A 24,520-nucleotide genomic window follows, 5' to 3' on the forward strand; every position below is an offset into this window, starting at 1 on the left:
TGAGGGGCGACTTAACTGGGGTGTATGAAATTATGAGGGGCCTAGATAAAGTAAATAAGTACCTTTTTTTTCCCCCCAATTCATTCAAGGGACGTGGACTTCACAGGCTGAGCCAGCATTTAATTGTTCGTCACTAATCACCCATGAGAAGGTAGTGGTGACCTGCCTTCTTGAATTGCTGCCGTGCTTGAAGTGTGGGTAAACCCAAAATGCTGTTAGGAAGGGAGTTCCAGGATTTGGACACAATGAGAGTGAAAGAACAGTGATAAATTTCCAAGTCAGGATGGTTTGTGCCTTGGAGGTGCTCTCATGCTTTTGCTGCCCTTATTTTTCTAGCTGGTAGATTTTGTGGGTTTGGAAGGTGCTGTCTCAGGAGTCTTGGTGAATTGCTGCAGTGCATCCTGTAGATGGTACAGGATGTGCATCGGTGGTGGAGTAAGTGGTTGTGGATGGGGTGCTGCAGGATTTCTAGCCTCTGACCTGCTCGTTGCCACATTGTGGCTTCTCCAGTTCAGCCTCTGGTCAATGGTAACCTCCAGGATACTGATAGTGGGAAATTCAGTGAAGGTAATGTCACTGAATGTCGGGGGTGCTAATTCGTTCTTGTTGATATCACTGCCTGGTACTTGTGTAGCACGAATGTTGCTTGTCACTTATCAGCCCAGGCCTGCACATTGTCCAGGTCTTGCTACATTTGGTTGTAGACAGCTTCATCATCTGAAGAGTTACAGATGGTAACTGAATACTGAGCAATCAGCAGCAAATATCCCTACTTCTGCTCTTACAATTCAAGAAAGATCATTGAAGCAGCAGCTAAAGATTGTTGGGCTTAGCCCACCACCCTAAAGAACCCCTGCAAAGAAGTCATGCAGCTGAGATGATTGACTTCCAACCACCACAACCATCTTCCTTTGGAGAAGACGTGATTTCAACCAGTGGAGGATTTTCCCCCCCGACTCCCATCAACTTAGGAAAGCCAGGAGGGGCCATGAAGAGTCCTTTGCAAGTAGGATTAAGGAGAATCCAAATGCATTCTATAGCTATGTCAGGAATAAGAGGATAATGAGGGAAAGGGTAGGACCACTTAAGGATAAAGAATAACATCTATGTTTGGATGCAGAGGATGTGGGTGAGGTTCTGAATGAGTATTTCTCTTCAGTATTTACCCGGAAAAGAGACATGCAGGACGCAGAAATTGGAACTGATGGCAGAAACATGTTAGGGCATTTAGAGGTCAAGGAGGAGGTAGTGTTAGGTCTCCTAAACAGTATTAAGGTGGATAAGGCCACGGGACCCGATGGGATACACCCCAGGTTATTGAGAGAGGTGAGAGAGTAAATTGCTGGGGCCTTGACCAATATCTTTGTGTCCTCTTTGACCACGGGTGAGGTCCCGGATGACTGGCAGATGGCTAATGTTGTTCCTCTAGGAACAAGGGAAAATCTGGGGAACTATAGACCAGTGAGTCTCACGTCAGTTGCAGGAAAATTGCTGGAGAAAATTCTTCAAGATGGGATATATGAGCACCTGGAATCCAATGGCTTGATTAGGGAAACCCAGCATGGCTTTGTGCAGGGCAAGTTGCGTCTTATTAACCTGGTTGAGTTTTTTTGACAAGGTGATGAGAGAGGCTGATGAAGGTAGAGCTGTGGATGTCGTCTATATGGACTTCAGTAAGGCATTTGACATGGTCCCACATAATAGGTTAATCAAGAAAATTCGAATGCATGAGGTCAGTCGAGAATTGGCTGTGTGGATCCAGAACTGGCTTGCCCACAGAAGACAAAGGGTGGTGGTTGAAGGGACTTAGTTGGGCTGGAGGCCTGGGTAGTGGTGTTCCACAGGGATCTGTGCTGGGACCTCTACTACTTGTGATGTACATAAGTAACCTAGATGAGTATGTTGATGGATGAGTTAGTAAATTTGCAGATGATACCAAGATTGGTGGAGTTGTGAACAGTGTAGAAGACTGGCGATGGATACAGCATGATATAGATCAGTTGCAGATGTGGGCAGAGAAATGGCAAATGGAGTTTAACCCAGATAAATGTGAGGTGTTGCACCTTGGTAGGACTAATGTCAAGAGGCAGTACACTCTTAAGGGCAAGACCTTTAATAGTGTTGAAGAGCAGAGAGACCTTGGGGTACAAGTCCATGACTCATTGAAAGTGGTTACACAGGTAGACACGGTGGTTAAGGCGGCTTATGGAACGCTTGCTTTCATTAATTGGGGTACTGATTATAGGAGTCAAGAAGTTATGATGCATCTCTATAGAACTCCAGTTAGGCTACATTTAGAGTATTGTGTGCAATTCTGGTCACCTCACTATAGGAAGGATGTCGAGGCTTTAGAGAGGGTGCAGAGGAGGTTTACTAGAATGCTGCCTGGATTAGAGGGCATATGCTATCAGGAGAGGCTGGACAAACTTGGATTCTTTTCTCTGGAGCGGCAGAGGCTGAGGGGTGATCCGTTGGAAGTGTATAAAATTACCAGGGGCATAGATAGGGTGGACAAGCAATATCTTTTTCCCATTATTGAGCGATCCAATACCAGAGGGCATGCATTTAAGGTGAGAGAGGGTAGGTTCAGAATAGACGTTTTTATACTGAGAGAGTGGTGGATGCCTGGAATACGTTGCCTGATAGGATAGAGGAGGAAAATTCATTGGGGGCTTTTAAGAGGTGCTTGGATGGGCACATGAATGAGGGGAAAATAGAGGGATATGGGCATTCTGTAGGTAGGAGGAAATAACTATGTCGGCTATTGTTATTGTGGGCCAAAGGGCCTGTTCTGTGCTGTGCTGTTCCATGTTTTATGACTCCAGTCTAGCCAAGGCCCCTCGATGCCATACTCAATCAAACGATGTCTTTATATCAAGGGCAAATACCTCTGGAGTTCAGTTCTACAATCTTTGTTTGGAAGAAGGCTGTAATATGGTCAGGAGCTGAGGGACCCAAATTGAGCTTCTGTGAGAAAGTTGTTGCTTGGCAAGTGCAGCGTGATAGCACTTGATCCTTCCATCACTTTGCTGATAATTGACAGCAGACTTTTGGGGCTGTAGTAAGTTGGGTAGGATTTGTCCTGCTTCTTGTGTACACGACATACCTGGGCAATTTTCCATATAGTTAGGTAGATGCCAGTGCTGCTGTTGTATTGGAACGCCCTGACCAAGGGCGTAACAAGTTCTGGGGCACAAGTCTTCAGTACAATTGCCAGAATATTGTCAGGGTCCATAGCCTATGCTGTATCTAATGCCTTTAGTTGCTTTTGATAGCAAGTGGAGTGAGTCAAATTAGCTGAAGACTGGCTTCTATCATGCTGGGAATCACTGGAGGAGGCAGAGATGGATTATCCACTCAGCACTTCTGGCTGAAGATTCTTGCAAATGCTTCAGCTTTTTCATTTGCACTGATGTGCTGGGCTCTCCCATCGCTGAGAACGAGGATATTTGTGGAGCCTCCTCCAGTGAGATGCTCAAATGTCCACCACTATTCATGGCTGAATGTGGCAGAACTGCAGAGCTCAGATCTGATCCACTGGTCGTGGGATTGTTTAGTGCTGCTCCAGGTGTGCCCATTTGCACTCTTCATTGAATTACCCATTTCCTGTAGCTGATGGACTTAAAAACCAGGGGCATAAAATTAAAATAATTGGCAGAAAGATTGGAGGGGAGGAGATGAAATTATCTTTCAACCAGAGTATGTTAGGTCTTATGTGGCAGAGACAGAAATCCTGATCACATTCACTTGAAGTGCTGTGACCGACAGGGTTGAGGAGCTAGTGTTGAAAGGTGAGATTAGCTTGGGTGGTTCTTTCCTGCTCACGGAGAAACAATAGGTTGAATGCCTTTCTTGTGGGTCATAAATTTTGTAGTACTTCTATGAAAGTAGTGATATCTTGTTACAGGCTTGGGCCAAATTTGGCACTACTTTGATGCTGTGAACTAAGCACCAGCACAAAATCCATGTCTTCAGTACAAATCCCTTACCCAACCCAGTCACTAAAGCTTAAAGGAACATTCATCTAATGAGTCCAATTTTAGGCCAATTCTGGAATTCTATTAAATAATAGCATTAGTAATTTTCCATTAGGTTTAATACCACAGTGACTTCTGCTGCAACATAATATGGTTTTAGAGAAAGGGCTTCAGCAAACAAGGAATAAAACCAGGGTTTACCATGCAGAGATAATGGCATTAAGGGAGCAAGATAGTGTACAATTTCTCTTTTGTTTAGTCAGATTTCATTGAAGCATTTTTGCTCTAAGAGTGCACATTTTATTTGAAGTTAGCCAAATGGATCCTGAACAGAACAAAAGTGAGTGGCCTTATTATTATTTTCTCCAATTACTTAAATACATTTAGATCATGCAAAAGATGTGGAAAGCACATGCATCATTTAGAAAACAAAATTTTAATCCACTAAAACAGGGGAAGTTGGTGATCATTGATTCTCACAAGCATAGAAATCTATTATTCAGCTGTTTCTAATGAGAGCTGACAACTTAATAAAAATATTTACTCATGTGGATCTAGGGCTATTAAGTGTTTTATTATCATTTGCATGAAAGGAGAGGCATTGAAATAACTGTGGCTCTCATAGAACGTTGTCATCGTCTTTCACAAGATGTCAATATACTTTACAATTGTCAAGGAAGCAATGATATAATCCAATTATCCATTGGTACCTGGGTGATGAGTCACATTAATTTGCTCCTTCATCCAGATTAAAGCTGCATTTATATTCACTAACGTCACAGCTATAGGAGGCTGCAATATCTCATACAGGTGATCCCTATTCCTAGAAAATGGGCCATATCAGGATTTTCCACAATGTAAAGCCACATATCTGCCTATGTGTCAAGAATCACGAGTTTAAAAAAAAATTGATTCATTTACTTTATCCCCCCTCACAAATTCTGAGAGCGATTTTTATTTCATCTCAAATTTTTGGGTCATGATTTGTGTATTCTGCAAGGATGAATTTCCATTACCAGAATGACTGTAATGCAAGGGTCAACTGTACTAACTCTCCCAAAGGCTGTGACAGCTTCCTGCAATAATTACCAAGCTTTCCCTTGCCCTGACAGAGGCAGTGTTCTGGTCACAAAGAGACCAGAATTTGGTGGTATGATAATTACAGCCATGAATTTGTAATTTGACAATCTTTGTAATCAAATATAGTATTTTTTAGATTTCATTGCAGTATTAGGCAAGGAAATACTACATCAGTAGTTCCAAACTGTGCAAACACAATTGATGGTTCACTATTTTAGAGGCACAGCCTTCTTGAAAACGTAACAACTTTGACAAAAAAGCCTCATTTACCAATGCAATGCCATATCAAAAACACCCCAGTTATTCACACATCAAGCAAAGATAATGCAAAAACTTCCATCACCTAATTTCTTTTTGTTTTTCTTAAGGTCCCTTTGAAGGTCATCAGTTGCAGCACACAACTAACCAACAACTCATCACCCTGGATACACAGAATCAAAAGCAATTGATACTTATATTGTGCTTCATTGCACATATATTCCCTACACCCAAGTCCAAAGCTTCCAGTACCGGAAGGCTCCCTTCTGCATTATGTTCTGACAAATCCAAACAGAAATACAAAATCTCAATTTTATTACTCAGTCACATCTTGACTGTTGAACAGCTCTTACAGATGGCTGTGGTTTTATTTATCAAATTTTGCTTATGAGTTAAAATGCACATTTGTATTAATTTATAATGTGAGTTCCAGGTTATTTATCTTGTGACAATGGAGAAGGGGTCCCACCACATATCATACAGCGTTCCCCAAGGGCATACTTTAACCAATCACTCAAAAAGGAACGAGGCGTGTGAAGTTATTCCTCCCTCAGAAGTGCATTCTCCTGTTCACTTCTGGAGAAATAACTAACTTTTTCTCACCATGCTCCACTTTGAGATTTTGTAACACTTCAAGTCTAAACTGAACACCTCTATTGTACTCTGTTACCCCAGCAACACACTAAACACCAAACTCCAGTTCACCCTCAAAATATTTTGCATTAATTCAACTGGATCAGTATGAATTTATAACTAATTTTACAATTAGAAAATTGGGAGGATGGAGAAAAAAATTTACTGTTAGAAACGAAGTCTTTTAAAAAAAATATATAAACAGGGACATTGGAAGCTGCTGAACTGCACGTCTCCTTGGCCTTTGTTTACTGTTCTGCAAATTGCTGATTTGTCGTACTCTTCCTGGGTTGCCTGCATTTCCAGTCACCCAGCATAGCTTACTGCCAGTAACAGTAACACATTCCACAAAAGGTTGGATGTTTACTGTAAACTAACCTTAACTAAACCTTCATAGTCAGCCAACCACTACTCAAACATTTGTCCCATGCACAGAATTCCAACCACCAGTAAATGGTGGGCAGAAAACACTAATGTGTCTTCTATCCTCTACATCACTGATGTGTCTTCTAAATATGCATTTTAAGATCTAGGACAAGGCTGAGTGTACATTGTTTTAGAAAAGAATGATTAAAATGTCTTACTTTACTAGAGCACGATATCCATAAATCCAAAACATTCAGTAACAACAAAACACTGGAAATACTCAGCATATTCTTACTTTCTTAGGAGGTTAAGGAGGCAGGGCTTGTTACCGAACACTCTAACAAACTTTTACAGATGTGCTGTTGAAAGTATCCTGACTGGTTGCATCATGTCTGGTTTGGCAATTCAAATGCAGAGGAACACAAGCTGCAGAGTTGTGGATTCTGCCAAATACATCACGGGCACATCCCTCCCATCATTGGATAGATATACAGGAGGTGCTGCCTCAAGAAGGCAACATCTATCTTCAAAGATCCCTACCATCCAGGCCATGCCATCTTCTCGCAGCTACCATTGAGCAGGAGGTACAGAAAGAAGCCTGAAGTCCCACATCACCAGGTTCAAAAACAGCTACTTCCCTTCAACCATTCAGTTCTTGAACCAACCAGCAAAGCCCTAATTACTACAGTTTAGCAATACTATGACCACTTTGCACTAAAATGGACTTTATTTTTTTGTTCTAATTGTGTTCCCTCTTGTAAAAATTGTTTAATTTATGTTTTTCTTGTGAATGCTGCATATGATGCTATGTGCCCATGATGCTGCTGGAAGTCAGTTTTTCATTGCACCTGTGCACACATGTACTTTTGCATATGACAATAAACTCGACTTGAACTTGTTAGGCAGCATCTGTGGAAAGGGAAACTGTTAATGAATGTTTCAGGTCAAAGACCCTTCATCAGAACTAGGCAAGAAAAAATAACTAACTGTAAGAGTAGAGATCCAACGGTGCAAAGCCAATTGATAGTTTTCTCTTCCCCCATTCTGATGGAGGATCTTCGACCTGCATACGCTGCTGAGTTTCTGTTTTGAGTATTTTGTTTTTATTTTAGATTTCCATCATTTGCAGGTTTTTAGACTTTCATTTACTATTCTTCAATGGTAGATATGATTTGAAATTCCACATTTTCATTTGACACCAATCTTTTATTCTGATTTTTGGATAGCAAAATGAATTAATGTGAAATATTTGCAGTAATAGGATGCTGGCTAAGTACATTTATTTAAAAAATCCATTTGGAAAATATGCATAAAAACTTGTAGAATGTATTTTACAATGTTTAAAGAAGTGTATAGCATTAAGCACAAGTAGCGCAGCACATTTGGAACAGCCACTATATATGTGGAAGGAATAAGTGTTTCTTGAGTGGGGAGAATGGAGTAGGAAAGAGAAACTGAAGGGGACAGCCTAGAAGTCAGCGTCATATAGCACAGAAACAGGCCCTTTGGCCCACCATGTCCACGCTGATCATTAGTTACTCATCTACATTAATCCCATCTACCAGCACTTGGTCTGGCGCCTTCTAAGCCTCGGCAATTCAAGTGCTTGTCTGGATATTTCTTAAATGTTGTGTGAGTACCAGCTTGAACCACCCACTCTGGCAGTGCATTCCAAATTCAAAGACTCTTTGGGTGTAAAAATTCTTCTTCAGGTCCCCTCTAATCCTCTTCCTGCTTCCCGTAAACCTATGACTGTCCTGATGCAGGGTTTCGACCCGAAATGTTGACAATTCCTTTCCTCCCACTGATGCTGGTTGACCCGCTGAGTTCCTCCAGCAGTTTGTTGCTATGACTGTCTGACTCATTTGTACCTCATAATTTTGCATACCTCTATCAAGTCTCCCCTTAGCTTCCTCCACTCCAAGTAAAACAAACCCAGTCTAGCCAGTCTCTCCTCTAAACTGAAAAGCTCCATCCCAGGCAACACCCTGGTGAATATCCTCTGCACCTTCTCTAGGACCTTTAAGTCCCTTCTATAGTCTGGTGACTAGTATTCCAGCTGTGACTTAATTACAAAATTGTACTACATCCTCCCTGCTCTTATATTCTATGCCCTGGCTAATGAAGAATCCCATAATCTTCCTTCAACACCTTATCTACTTGTGCTGCCACCTTCAGAGATCCTTCAACTTGTACACCAAGGTCCCTCTGCTCCACAATGAGAATATACTTCCAAGTCAGGATGGTGTATGTCTAGGAGAGAAACTTCCAGTTGGTAATGTTCCTAAGATTCTGCTGCCCTTGTCCTTCTAGGTGGTAGAGGTTGTGGGTTTGTAAGATGCCTCCTAGAATATCCTCCTCATTAATCAATATTGCAATACCACCCCCTCTTTAACAGACCCCCATCATGCTGAAAATTTTATCCACTGAAGTGTTGAGTTAATAGTTCTGCTCTTCCTTCAACCATGTCTCTGTGACAGCAGCAATATCGTACTCCCATGTGCTGATCAACAGTCTCAAGTTAGTCTGCCTTACTAGTCATACTGCTTGCAATAAAATAAAATATAATATTGCCTTGCATTTCTCCCATATACCTTATTGCACCTATGTTTGCTCTCCCTACTGAACTGACTGTTTCCCTTCAAAATCTGACCACACCGCCCCTCAACTGTACATCTACTGTGGCCCATTCCTACTTAATTAGTTTAAGTCTTTCCCAACAGCACATGCAAACATTCACACAGAATGTGCTGGTTCAATTGTAATCCAACCTACTTTCCTCAGAAGCATTCCTGTTGATCCAGAAATCTAAAGCCCCCCACTCTTACACCATCTATTTAGCACACATTCACCTGACCTATCCACCTATTCCAATACTCACTAGGAGGAGGAACTGGTTAGAATTAAATCTTTAATCTAGACTCAAATGCATCCCATGATTACATTCCCTTACGCATCTGGTTAAGAAGCTGGAACTGCTGTCGTTTCATTACTAATATAATTTAAAGTATCATGGAAGGAGGTACATTATGCCAGAATTAAAATCATAAACTTTTGTTTAGGTAGACTCTTCCCATTAATCAGTTATTTTAAAAAGACTGATCTGCCATCTGCATTACAGTCAAGGCCATTTTGGAACTGGAACTCCAACCTAAGGTACAACCACAAACTTCACCTTAAATAAGACATGGAAAAAAAACTAAAGATCCCATGGCCTTAAGTACACTTGTAAATTGAAACTAGTTGTGGCAAAACATTTAAAAATAATCCCTCAGCTAGATAATGTGGAAAGTCCATTTCAATGTATTCAAATCTGTAGCCAAATGTGAAAGCAACAACATGAAATAAAACTTGAAAGCTGTAAGCCAGCCAGCAAGTGGGTCAGCGGGTCAATGAAAAAGCTGTCCTTCAGTAACACTGCAACAGTTCATTTCCCCATGGAGACAATATGATAGTGATGATTAGAATTTCTCCTCCATGAAATCATAAAAGTCTCTCCCTCAAGTTAATGTTTCTTTACATCTACTCTAGACACCACAAAAATATCTCCTTGCTGATTAAACACCAAACATCACTAGACCAGAGTAAATAATACAAGCCTAGACACAAAAACAACAGAACTTTATATCAAGTAGATATTAACAAAATAACTGCTTTTGTAAAGTTGAGAAATTAGACCTGAACAACTATTAAGAACTGCTCTACAGCGAATGTAATACTTTATCAAGCTTATACTCACCGTGATCCACTAGCCATGTCATGCACAAGGAGTTCAACTTCTCATCAAAAAACTCTACCCCCTAAACAGGTTTTAAAAAAAGAATGTCAATAAAATAACACTTTGAATCTCAGACAGATTAATATTATTCAGTGGTATGCAAATTTGTGCCAAATATTCTCATTCCAGCCCTCTTCACCTGTTTCTCTACTTAACAGCATGCTTGGCTAATTTCTTTGAGCCAATAGGGTAGGGAGTGAAGGAGTGGAATGAGAAAGAAGAGTGGCAACGTGTTCCGATAAACGTTACAAAAGTCGATCATATAGCAGCAGAAGGCTATACAATATATACTTGCATGTGATTTCATTTATTTAAGGTACTTGCATCAAGTACTTTGAACATCCCTGAATAAATTTGTTAGTGCCAATATAACACCAGGGCCATGATCCAAGAAAAACAGGAAAAAAAATGTAATAGTTTAATGAAAATAGTCAGAGCATTACCAAGTACTACCCTACCAAGTCCATAGATGGAGGCAACAAATTTCAATTTCATTTTTTAAAAATTGTTATACGTGTTTCATGTGCTGGATCTGAGTAGCCAGGGCATCAAAGGTTATGGTGAGAAGGCAGGGGAGTGGGGCTAAATGGGAGAATGGATCAGTTCATGATCGAATGGCGGAGCAGACTCGATGGGCCAAATGGCCGACTTCTGCTCCTTTGTCTTATGGATTATTAGGATTACAGATCCAATACTTCTGACCAGTGTAGTATCTCCTCCTTCACATTGCAATGCATTATCCACTTTCTAGCTTGTCTTCTTTCATGCAATTTATAACTTTCTATATTCAGCAAGGATTTAATCACTGGGAATAAACTAGCATTTTCCCACGGTGTGGTTACTTGATTGCACAATTCTCAGATTATTTTGCTTTCATATCCAACCCAATTAAAAATTCCCAAGGGAAACTATGCAGCTGTGTTTTCAACCACGATCCATGCACATTACTTTTATCAGGACCATGTCAACTCCTTACTTGCAAAGGTAAAAACATCACTGAATAGTATTATTATTAACTATAAAACATGTTAGCACAGCACAATAGATATGAAGTTAGTTTCTAGCTAAGAAAATCTATTTATTTTGGTATCTTCATATAGAAACCGACAGCTATTTGCTTCTTTAATACCAATTAATTACAAAATCTGGTACGATACCCAATATTACAGGAAATGGTGATTACTCCCAAGAATCTGCTACGGTATTTTTCCATTCAGTTTGATTGACTGTAAATCAAAACCTTGTTCGGGTAAGCACAGATGTCCTAGGAGATGAGGTGTACTTGCAAAGCTGTTGCAAGTGGCAAATGGATAAATATGCAATCCCCTTCCTGGGAACCCAGTGAAGGCTGGCATCAAGTCCTTCAATGAGGATTATGCGAGGATAGTGCAATATTTTGTGGTGCCACTGATGGTTCAATCTGTACTGAGAAGCTGCCTTGCACAGATTTTGTTACCTTTCAACCAGCCTACTAGATCCTCAAATTTATTTGCCAGTAATAGGAAGAAGTCACATTGTAAACTCATCAACATTACCACAAGTTTGCACATGGGGTCTTTTTTAGGTTCAGTTTTAATCCAAGTATCTGGCTAGTAAAAAAAAGCATTTCTTTTTCTCCAGTGATGAGGACAGAAATGTAATTACAGGTAATTGACTAACCATCTTTCTAAGTACGCCCTTAGCTATTTACTGTTTAATGGAATACAAAATATAGTAGGTGCTACAAATACAGAAGGCTGGAAATACTCATCAGGCCACATCTGTGAAGAGGGAACGAAAGTTAACATTTTAGGTCATTGACCTTTCATAAGAAAAATTTGATGGAAGGTCACCAACCAGAAACAATGCTGCCGATGACTGAGAACTTCCCTCCTTGAGAAGATTCCCAAGGTTAATTCGCAGGTTGAGTAGGTAGTAAAGGGGCAAATGCAATGTTAGCACCCATTTCGAGAGTACCAGAATATAAAAGCAAGGATGTACTGTTGAGGTTTTATAAGGCACTGGTCAGATCACATTTGCAAATTTGTGAACAATTTTGGGCCCTATATCTAACCCTAAAGGAAGGACCTGGAGATGGTCCAGAGGAGATTCACAAGAATGGCCACAGGAATGTAAGGCTTAACATATAAGGAGTGCTTGATGTCTCCGGACCTGTACTCAATGGAGTTCAGAAGGATGAGGGGGGAATCTCACCGAACCTACTGAATACTGAAAAGGCCTGGATAGAGTGGATGTGGAGAGGACGTTTCCAGTAGTAGGAGTCAAGGATCAGAGGGCACAGCCTCAGAATAAAGGGACATCCCTTAAGATTAAGATGAGGAGGAATTTCTTCAGCCAGAGGGTGGGTGAATCTGTGGAACTCATTGCCACAGAGGGGTGCAGAGGCCAAATCTCTGGGTGTATTTAACGCAGAGATTGATAGGTTCTTGATTGGTAAGGGGATTAAGGCAGGTCAATAGGGATGAAAATAAAATCAGGCATGACTGAATGGCAGAGCAGACTTGAAGGGCTGAATGGCCTAATTCTCCTATATCTTTTCTCCTACTGCTCCCACCTCCCATTTCCAACATCTGTTGTATTTTCCATTCTCTTATATCGCAAGTAGCCAAGGGAATGCTGCCTGATCAACTGAGCATTTCCATATGCTGTTTTTAAATACTGTTTAATAGATCTATTGTAGCCTAGTCTAATAGTGTTTCGCTCTTATCATTTTCCTTAAAGTAAAAAATCACATGGAATCAGCTGATATATTCAGCAATTCAGAGACAACAAAGATTTCTGTTCAATCCTCAGCTCACCACAATTACATAGTTACTGAACCAGTTCAAGAACTCTCCTGACCACAGATACAAATTTGGTGAAGTAAAAGGTAAAAGTAACTGAGACATGGGTGGAAAAAATTCTTTGTTGCAACAATAGAAAACAAATTTTCCTCAACTGCTTGGGAATATTAGGGACAATATAGCAATTTTAACTTTAGAAAGTTTCATCATTGTAACATGGGTATACTTTTTTTTAAGTAATTTGATCTAATTATTGCACACTGAAAATATCTAGCCTAAGCTTTCCTTACTTACAGGATAGAAACATTTTCTATGAAAACAGCAAAATACAAATGTACAGAAGTTCACTGTATTGAAAAGTTAATATGTCATAAGTAACTCTTTTCATTCTAAATAATGCAAAATTACAAAATTTTGAATGTGCAATTTTTAACTGAAATGAGGGCAGTGAATTTAACAATGATTTATAGACATGACTAGTTGAAGTAAGGCAGCTGAAATTGTGTGAATTAGCTGACCAACTCAATACAGGACACTGCAGCAGTAAGATTTCAGTGTTCTCCCTTTTTTAACCAGTGTAGAAGTAAGACACTGGCAGGCTATTTGCCCAGGGATGGTATCACAAACACATACAATTTTGGCATCTGACAACAAATGCAAGGTGGAGTTCATTCCAAATATAAAAGTTAAGAGTTGGCACCTGACACCTTGCCCCCTCCCACCGCCACCCTGTCTCCTCCAATCAGGGATATATTTTAATATCAAAACGAAGGTTTGGAAGTCAGAATAAAACAAACTAAGACTTCCCAGGTCTGTGGGCTACAGGTATATATGTAACCATTACCGATTTGCTTTTGGTACAAAAGAAAGCTAGATGCTCAAAACATACACCAAGTTATTTCCTTCATTAAAATTAAAAAAATAAATTTAATATGGGTGTTCATTTTCATTTAATACAAAGCGCCATTCTGAAAATCATCAGCATGGAAGACATATATTAATTACTGTTAATACATCATAAAAACATTTAAAATAAATCACATACCAACTGTCCTGCAAGCAGAGGCATGTACTCTATTATTGCAAGACGCACTCTCCATTTGGCATCTTCTGCTAATTCTACAATGGCTGGCAAGAGAGACTGTGATAATTGGCGAATTCCAATAACTTCATTCACGCAGTCCAGATTGGAGATAATGTTCAAACGAACTTCAGGACACTAGGAAAGAAAGGAAATTTTCTTACTACAGCAAAGATGAAAAATGTTCTCAACTCAAGAGATGCTGACAACACTGTCAGACTGAACAAATACAGAGATCAACAATTGGTTTTCCTGAGACTTTCTCCTCTTCAATTAGTTTTTCCAGACATTCATGAAATATTAACTCCACAAAAGAAATATGAATGCCACTTTCGTGCCTACATCATGGTCCATTGTGAACTTGCTGCTAGAGTGCTTTACCAACAGAATCTATAAAAGGCAAATCCAGGTTGCAGCTAACTACAGAAATTGACCACCATGGAGTTGGAATGAGTACACAGAGGTCTAATCATACCATGCTAAACTAGTGGCCTGTGAATTTTCCTTGATACCAGCTTTCTAAACAAACTTGAAAAAAGACTAAATTTTGGAAATCTGAAAAAAGAGAATATGTTGTAAATATTCAACAGGTCAAGCAACACCAATGAAGAGGGAAGCAGAGTTAATGTTTTAAGTCAATGATGAAGGGTCATTATTTCTCTCTTCACAAATAATGCTTCACTTGCTATCCCCATACTTAATAAACCTAATGCCAAATTATATAGGGGGGAAAAAAAATCAAAATTTGATCAAGCATCTGACTACAAATACAATTTGTGTCAGTGGCTCAAAGCATTGCCTACATTTGTTGAATGTATAAAAGAAGTGTTGCACATGCAGGGATTCATTTTAATTATTTTGTAAAAATAGATATAAAAATCAATTTTTTACATTAATCAAAACAGAACCCAAAATTTGCATTGCAGCACCTTTTAAGGCTCATTTCAAGCCAAAATTAATAAGGAATATTACTTATGGAAAAAAGATGGTTTCTTCACACCATTAAGCAATTCACCTTTACCAGAATACACACTAAGATTGCAAACTAGCTCTACAAACATTGTGGACAAGAATGTTCCCATGCCAACATTTCGCTGCTTCTGAAGAATGCACTACAGGTTAATTCTTATCTAAAGCTCTCAAACTGAACAAAGAACAGTTAGAAAGATCACACTCTCAATAGCAGTTGTCATTCCTTTCAATACGATACACAGAATAAAATGTTAGATGTTGAATATCACAGTGCAGTTTCAAGCAATCAGTAGTTAATTTAACAAATGCCAGATACAACACTTGTTTGTCAACAGAACAGATCTCAGATATACAAGGGCTGACTGCTGCTTCTTTCTAGGAATCAATCACAGTAACAATAATCAGGAAGACACTAACAGCATCATGCATCAGTGCCAATTTCAGTATGCATTCTGACATATCACATACTAGCACATTAATCCAAGTATTATCAAGTTAAACATGGATTCCTCATCACCCTCAGCTGATGCCTAAATGTACAAGGTCCTCTGTCAAATTCTAGGATCTGGATAGATAAGTAGCTTTTTAATTGCTTAATGAGCAGTAAATGTGCTTTCATCACCACTTTGATTTGACAGCAGTTTCAAAACAGTACATGAAGTTTTTTCAGTTCCCTGTGTGAAAGTTTTGTTAGTCTATTACAGTAATTTCCATTATCTATAACTGTCAAGCAGCAGCTTTATCTAAAACCAGTATACTCATTTTTTTCTTCATGATATAATTACCTCATCTTTGAGCTGAGCCAAAAACAAAGGAAGCAAGTGTTCAACAGTGCTGTCCTTGCCCAAGATGGTGGATAGACCCATAATAACAGAGGCCAGAGCTGACTTCACATGTTGATTGGTATCAGAGACAAGTTCCTGGAAAGGAATCCATAAAATCATCAAATGAAAACCTAGACATATCTCAGAGCAGTGTTCCCCATAAAGCACTGCGAGCAACAACCGCTCTAAAGTTGGACAAATTGCACACACACACACACACATAACGATATACAAGGTGATAACAACCTTTGCTTGCCCAAATCTTTATAAATGCCAAAGCCCAATCTTTTTTTAAACTTGCAAAACACAGATCAAAAATTAAACTATGTATTGACATTTCCCATAAAACACTTAGCCCTATCAATGAAAAAATGACAACCCTTAAACTGACCTGCAGAAGAATTTGGAATGGGAAGGGAAAGATCCAGTTGTCGTGGTCCATGAGGGTACCAACAACATAGGTAGGACAAGGAAAGAGGTTCTGCTGAGGGAATTTGACAGCTAGAGACAAAATCAAAAAGCAGAAAGTATGTGAAGCATAGGAGGATGACTAAAATGAGGGTAGGCCCGATCAGGGATAAAAGAGAAAACGTGCATGAAGTCGGAAGAGGTAGTAGAGGTCCTCAAATGAATAATTTGCTTCAATATTCACCAGTGAGAGAGACCTTGACATTTGTGAGGATGGTGTGCGACAGGCTGATACGCTAGGGCACGTTGACGTGAGGAAAGAGGATGAGCTGGAACTTGTGAAAAACATTAGAACAGATAAGTCACTGGGGCCGGATGAGATACATCCAAGGTTTAATAACCTTTAAGGAAGCGAGGGAAGAGATTGCTGCATCTTTGGCAATGATCTTTGCGTCCACACTGGTCGCAGGAGTAGTGCCAGATAATGGGAGGGTGGCAAATGGTGTTCCTTTAAGAAAGGGAATAGGGATAACCCTGGGAATTACAAACCGTGAGTCTTACTTCAGTGGTGGGTAAATTACTGGAGAAGATTGTTAGACACAGGATTTATGGGCATTTGGAGAAGCACAGGCTGATTTCAGATAGTCAGCATGGCTTTGAGAGGGGCAGGTCGTGCCTCACAAGCCTGATTGAACTCTTTGAGGATGTGACAAAGCACATTGAAGAAGGTAGAGCAGTGGATGTGGTGTACATGAATTTCAGTAAGGCGTTTGATCAGGTTCCCCATGGAAGGCTCATTCAGAAAGTCAGGAGGTATGGGATCCAGGGAGACTTGGCTGTGTGGATTCAGAATGAGCTCACTCACAGAAGACAGAGGATGGTGATAGATGGAGCATTTTCTGCCTGGAAGTCGGTGACCAGTGGTGTTCTGCAGGGATCTGTTCTGAGACCCCTGCTCTCTGTGATTTTTATAAATGACTTGGATGATGATGTGGAAGGGTGGGTTAGTAAGTTTGCTGATGATACAAGAGTTGGTGGTGTTGTGGATAGTGTAGAAGGTTACTGTAGATTACAACAGAACATTGATAGGATGCAGAGCTGGGCTGAGAGGTGGCAGACTGAGTTCAACCTGGAAAAGTGTGAAGTGATACACTTTGGAAGACCAAATTTGAAGGCAGAATGCAAGGTTAATGATAGGACTCTTAGCAGTGTGGAGAAGAACAGAGGGGTCTTGGGGTCCATATCCATAGATCCCTCAAGGTTGCTATGCAGATCTATAGGGTTGTTGAGAAGACGTACGGCGTATTGGCCTTCATTAGTCGGGGAATTGAGTTCAAGAGCCGTGAGGTAATGTTGCAGCTCTATAAAACTCTGGTTAGACCACATGGAGTATTGTGTTCAGTTCTGGTCACCTCATTATAGGAAGGATGTGGAAGCTTCAGAGAGGGTACAGAGAAGATCTACTAGGATGCTGCCTGGATTGGAGAGCATGTCTTACATGGATAGGTTGAGTGAGCTAGGGCTTTTCTCTTTGGAGAGGAGGATGAGAGGTGACTTGATAGAGGTGTACAAGATGATAAGAGGCATAGATCGAGTGGACAGTCAGAGACTTTTTCCCAGGGCGAAAAAGGCTAACACGAGGGGGCATAATTTTAAGGTGATTGGAGGATGGTACATGGAGAATGTCAGAGGTAAGGTTTTTTTTACACAGAGTGGTGGGTGTGTGGAACACACTGCTGGCAGAGGTTTGTGCAGGAGGGAGGGTTTTAGATTTCTGGATCATTGGGATCTCTTCTCGGGAAGGTGGGACCTGTACAGAGAGGACGGGTTACACCCGAACCAGAAGGGGGCCAATATCCTTGCGGCGAGATTTGCTAAGGTGGTACAGGAGGGTTTAAACTAGTTTGTGAGGGGGAAGGGAACCGGAGGAGTAGGTCAGAGGAAGAAGGGGATGGGGAAAAGTTAGATCAAACAGGTAGAGAGGCTTTGGGGAAGGAGAAGCAGAATACAGGCTGTAAAAGTAGTAAGGTAGATGGACTGAAGTGTGTTTACTTAAATGCAAGAAGTGTCAGGTAAAAGGGGGATGAACTGAAGGCTTGGATAAGTATGGGGGACTCTGATATCGTGGCTATTACTGAGACGTGGCTGACGTCAGGAGAGGAGTGGATATTGAATATTCCTGGTTTTCAGTGTTTTAAGAGGGATAGGGAAGGGGGGAGAAGAGGTGGAGGGGTGGCGATACTGGTCAGGGACACTGTTACGGCTGTGGAAAAGATGGATGTTGTAGAAGGATCATCTCTAGAGTCCGTATGGGTGGAGTTAAGGAACAAGAAAGGAGCAGTTACTCTACTAGGAGTATTCTATAGGCCCCCCGGTAGCAGTAGAGATATAGAGGAGCAGATTGGCAGGCAGTGTTTGGAGAGAAGCAGAAATAACAGGGTTGTTATAATGGGAGACTTCAATTTCCCAAATATAGACTGGAACCTGCTTAGTGCCAAAGGTTTAGATGGGACGGAATTTGTTAAATGTGTCCAGGAGGGATTCCTGACGCAGTATGTTGACAGGCCAACTAGAGGGAATGCCATGTTAGATCTAGTTTTAGGAAATGAACCGGGACAGGTGAAGGATCTCTTGGTGGGTGAGCATTTGGGGGACAGTGACCATTGCTCCATAACCTTTAAAATTGTCATGGACAGGGACAGGTGCAGAGAGGACAAGAGGTTTTTCAATTGGGGAAGGGCTAACTACGAGGCTATAAGGAGAGAACTTGGGAGTGTAAATTGGGATGTCCTTTTTGAAGGAAAATGTACCATGGGGATGTGGTCGATATTCAGGGATCTTACGCAGGATGTTAGGGATAAATATGTCCCGGTAAGGCAGAGAAGGAATGGCAGGGTGAAGGAACCGTGGGTGACGAGAGAGGTGGAACGACTTGTTAGGGAGAAGAAGGTAACATACGTGAGGTATAAGCAGCAAGGTTCAGACAGGGCCCATGAGGAATATAGGGTAGCGAGGAAGGAACTTAAGAAAGGGCTGAGGAGAGCTAGAAGGGGACATGAAAAGGCTTTGGCTAGTAGGGTTAAGGAAAATCCCAAGGCCTTTTTCAAGTACGTGAAGGGTAGGAGGATGGCTAGGGTAAAGGTAAGTCCGATTAAGGACAAAGGTGGGAGAATTTGCCTGGAGGCGGCGGAAGTGGGAGAAGTTCTGAATGAGTACTTCTCTTCGGTATTCACCAGGGAGAGGGATCTTGATGATGCGGAAGGGAGTGCTGGTAGGGGTAATGTTCTCGAGGTTGTAGATATCAAGAGAGAGGATGTGTTGAAGTTGTTAAATAATATTAAGACAGATAAATCTCCGGGGCCTGACGGGATTTTCCCCAGGCTGCTTCGAGAGGCTAGGGAGGAGATTGCTGTTAAGGATCTTTGAGTCCTCGTTGTCTACGGGGGTGGTGCCGGAGGATTGCGAATGTGGTCCCCTTGTTCAAAAAAGGTAATAGGGATAGGCCAGGGAATTACAGACCAGTGAGTCTCACGTCTGTGGTGGGTAAGCTGTTAGAAAGGATTCTAAGGGATAGGATTTATGAACACCTAGAGAATCATGGACTGATTAGGGACAGCCAGCATGGCTTTGTGAAGGGAAGATCTTGCCTCAAGCCTGATAGAGTTCTTTGAGGAGGTGACCAGGAAGATTGATACGGCAGTGTGGTGGATGTGGTTTACATGGATTTTAGTAAGGCATTTGATAAGGTTCCTCATGGTAGGCTTCTTCAGAAGGTCAGAGGCCAAGGGATCCAAGGAAGCGTGGCTGTGTGGATTAGGAATTGGCTTGCATGTAGAAAGCAGAGGGTTGTGGTGGAAGGAGTGCCCTCGGATTGGAAGGCAGTGACTAGTGGTGTCCCACAGGGATCGGTTCTGGGACCTCTACTTTTTGTGATATTTATAGATGACTTAGATGAGGGGGTGGAGGGCTGGGTTAGTAAGTTTGCGGACGACACTAAGATAGGCGGTGTTGTGGATAGTGTGAAGGGCTGTCGGAGCTTACAGAGGGATATTGATAGGATGCAGAGCTGGGCTGACAAGTGGCAGATGGAGTTCAATCCGGAGAAGTGTGAAGTGGTACACTTTGGAAGGACAAACTCCAGGGCAGAGTACAGGGTAAACGGCAAGGTACTTGGCAGTGTGGAGGAGCAGAGGGATCTGGGGGTTCATATTCACAGTTCGTTGAACGTTGTCTCACAGGTGGAAAGAGCAGTTAAGAAGGCCAATGGGATGTTGGCTTTCATAAGTCGTGGGATTGAGTTTAAGAGCCGCGAGGTTATGATGCAGCTTTACAAAACTCTAGTTAGGCCACATTTAGAGTACTGTGTTCAGTTCTGGTCGCCTCATTATAGGAAGGATGTGGAGGCATTGGAGAGGGTGCAGAGGAGATTTACCAGGATGCTGCCTGGATTGGAGGGTATTGAATATGAGGAGAGGCTTAAGGTGCTAGGGCTTTATTCACTGGAAAGGAGGAGGATGAGAGGAGACATGATAGAGGTATATAAAATATTGAGAGGAATAGATAGAGTAGACAGTCAGCGCCTCCTTCCCAGGGCACCAATGCTCAAGACGAGAGGTCATGGCTTTAAGGTTATGGGTGGGAGGTTCAGGGGAGATGTCAGAGGGAGGTTTTTCACCCAGAGAGTGGTTGGTGCATGGAATGCACTGCCTGGGGTGGTGGTGGAGGCAGATACATTGAAGCTTGTTGGATAGGCATATGGAGGAACGTGAGATAGAGGGATATGCGGGAGGAAGGGGTTAGGTAGTGTGAGGGTGGTCTGATGGACGGCACGACACGGTGGGCTGAAGGGCCTGTTTTGTGCTGTATGGTTCTATGGTTTTGGGGGCAGATACATTGGGGACATTTAAGAGACTCTTAGATATCCACATGAATGATAGAAAAATGGAGACGTATGTGGGAGGGAAGGGTTACATATATCTTTGAGCAGGGTAACATGTCGGCACAACATCATGGGCCGAAGGGCTCATACTGTGCTGTAATGTTCTATGTTCCATAAAAAAGGTAATCTCTGGATTGCTACCCGAGCCACGTGCAAATTGGCACAGGGTCAATAAGATCAGAGAGTTAAATGTGTAGCTCAAAGATTGGTGTGGGAGAAGTGGGTTTGAATTAGTGGGACATTGGCACCAGTATTGGGGAAAGGGGGAGCTGTTCCGATGGGTCGGGCTCCACCTGAACCATGCTGGTACCAAGGTCCTGGTGAATCACATAACTAGGGCTATGGATAGGGCTTTAAACTAAATAGTAGGGGGTGGGTTCAACAGATTGGAAAAGTATGGATAAAGTAAAAGGGAAACAGTGTGCAGGAGAGGTTACTGAAATCTCCAGAATAAAGAATAAGACAGAAAGTTTATTTAACTTCAGGCAACAAAGAGACAAATTTAAGAAGGGTGGAGAATACAGGATTGAAAGTGTTATGTTTGAATGCACGCAGTATACGAAATAACATAGGCGAGCTTGTAGCACAGTTAAAAATTGACATCCCAAAGAAGCAGCAGCATTCTAAAGGGAGGATGAGGTAACAGCGGCTGACAAGATATCTTTATTAGTCACGTGTACATTCTGGGGCAGCCCACAAGTGACGCCACGCTTCTGGTGCCAACACAGCATGCCCACAAATTCCTAACCCGGATATCTTTGGAATGTGGGAGGAAACCCATGCAGACACGGAGCGAACATACAACCTCCTTACAGACAGTGGCTGGAATTGAACCCGGGTTGCTGGCACTGTAATAACATTACCCTAATCGCTACACTACCATGCCTGTCAAAGACAGCATAAAAGCAAAAGAGAGGGCATACAATATTGCAAAAATTAGTGGGAAGCTAGAGAATCGGGAAGCTTTTAAAAATCAACAGAAGGCAATAAGGGGAGAAAAATTGAAATATGAAGGTAAGCTAACCAATGATAAGAGGATACCAAAAGTATTTTCAGATATGCAAAGAGTAAAAGAGATGCAACAGTGAACATCGGACTGCTGGAAAATGATGCTGGAGGTAGGGGAACAAAGAAATGGCAGACGAACTGAATAAGTATTTTGCGTCAGTCTTCACTGTGGAAGACACCAACATGCCAGAAATTCGAGAGAGTCAGGGAGCAGAAGTGAGTGTAGTCGCCATTACTGAGGAAAATGTGCTTGGGAAACTGGAAAGTCTGAAAGTAGATGAGTCACCTGGACCAGATGGACTACACCCCAGGATTCTGAAAGAGGTAGCTGAAGAGACTGTGGAGGCATTAGTAGTGATCTTTCAAGAATCACTAGATTCAGGAATGGTTCTGGAGGAATGGAAAATCGCACATCTCACTCCATTCTTTAAGAAGGGAGGGAGGTAAAAGACAGGAAATTATCGGCCAGTTAGCCTGAATTCAGTGGTGGGTGAGAGGTTAGAGTCCATTACTAAGGATGAGGTTTCGGGGTACTTGGAAGCACATGATAAAATAGTCAGCATGGTTTCCTTAAGGGGAGATAGTGCCTGATAAAGCTGTTGGAATTCTTTGAGGTATTAACAGGCAGGATAGACAAAGGAGAGTCAGTGGGTGTTTACTTGGATTTTCAGAAGGCCTTTGACAAGGTGCCGCATGTGAGGCTACTAATTAAGATAGGAGCCCATGGTATTACAGGAAAAGTACTAGCATGGATAGAAGACTGGCTGACTGGAAGAAGGCAAACAGTGGGAATAAAGGGGGCCTTTTCTGGTTGGCTGGCAGTGACCAGCGGTATTCCTCAGGGGTCAGTGTTGGGTCTGCTACTTTTCACATTATATGTTAATGATCTGGATGATGGAACTGATGGCTTTGTGGCCAAGTTTGCGGATGATACAAAGATAGGTGGAGGGGCAGGTAGTGTTGAGGAAGCAGGGTGTCTGCAGGACTTGGACAGGTTGGTAGAATGGGCAAAGAAGTAGCAGATAGAATACAGCATAGGGAAGTGAACAGTCATACTCTTGGTAGAAGGAATAAAGGCATAGACTATTTTCTAAACGGGGAGTGGATTCAGAAATTGGAGGTGCAAAAGGACTTGGGTGTCCTGGTGCAGGATTCCCCAAAGGTTAACGTGCAGGTTGAGTCAGTAGTAAGGAAGGCAAATGCAATGTTAGCATTCATTTCAAGAGGACTACAATATAAAAGGATGTAATGCTGAGGCATTATCAGACATTCGTCTTACCACATTTGGAGTATTGAGAGCAGTTTTGGGCCCCATATCTTAGGAAGGATGTGCTGGCATTGGAAAGGGTCTAGAGGAGGTTTACAAGAATGATCCAAGAATGAAAGGGTTAATGTATGATATCTTTATTAGTCACATGTACATCGAAACATGCAGTGAAATGCATCTTTTGTGCAATGTGTTCTGGGGCCAGCCCGCAAGTGTTGCCACGTGTCCGGCGCCAACATAGCATGCCCACAACTTCCTAACCCGTACGTCTTTGGAATGCGGGAGGAAACTGGAGCACCCGGAGGAAACCTACACAGACACAGGGAGAACATACAAATTCCTTACAGATAGTAGCCGGAATTGAACCTGGGTCACTGACGCCACAATAGTGTTACACTAACTGCTACACTACCGTGTCTACCAGTTCTATCCTGTATGAGGAGCATTTGATGGCTCTGGGCCTGTACTAGCTGGAGTTTGGAAGGATGAGGGGGGAATCGCATTGAAATTTACCGAATATTGAAAGGCTTGGATAGAGTGGACGTGGTGAGGATGTTTCCATTTGTGGAAGAATCTAGAACCAGAGGGCACAGCCTCAGAAAAGAAGGACGTCCCTTTAGAACAGAGATGAGGAGGAATTTCTTTAGCCAGAGGGTAGTAAATTTGTGGAATTCATTGCCACAGATGGTTGTGAAGGTCAAGTCATTTGGCGTATGTAAAGCAGAGGTTGATAGGTTCTTTATTAGTAAAGGTGTCAAAGGTTACAGGGGAAGGCAGGAGAATGGGTTCGAGTGAGAAAAATAAATCAGCTATGATCGAATGGTGGAGTAGACTCGATGGGCTGAATGGCCTAATTCTGCTGCTTTGTCTTATGGACTATTTTCACTCTAAACAAACTGAGAACTCAAAATCTTTAATTTTCCCTCCATGAGATACAAATAGTTCTCTGGGATTTGAGGTGGGATCTTTGGACTAACCAGTAAATCAAACATTATAGGGAATTAATCAGCATGGCAAAGGCCAATGATCAGCTGAACCGTGATCTAACTTGAACAGCACAGCAGATTTGAGGGAGCTTATGGCCTAACCATCACTATTTCATGTATTCAAAACTGGATGGTAATGGAATATTGATAGCTTTAAGTG

At 41.8% G+C, this 24,520-nt stretch overlaps 1 protein-coding gene across 1 annotated transcript in view; it reads right to left on the minus strand.

Annotated features, from left to right (window-relative positions):
• Nucleotides 1-24,520, minus strand: part of ppp2r1ba (protein phosphatase 2, regulatory subunit A, beta a) — a 69,092-nt gene that overhangs the window by 17,320 nt on the left and 27,252 nt on the right. The window contains exons 9-11 of the mRNA XM_052040110.1: nt 15,714-15,848; nt 13,921-14,094; nt 10,054-10,114 (exon numbers count right to left, since the gene is read on the minus strand). Coding sequence (XP_051896070.1) covers nt 10,054-10,114; nt 13,921-14,094; nt 15,714-15,848 — 370 coding nt within the window. The remainder of the gene's footprint in view (nt 1-10,053; nt 10,115-13,920; nt 14,095-15,713; nt 15,849-24,520) is intronic.

This window comes from Pristis pectinata, chromosome 27, assembly GCF_009764475.1.
Source record: "Pristis pectinata isolate sPriPec2 chromosome 27, sPriPec2.1.pri, whole genome shotgun sequence".
Lineage (NCBI taxonomy): Eukaryota > Metazoa > Chordata > Chondrichthyes > Rhinopristiformes > Pristidae > Pristis > Pristis pectinata.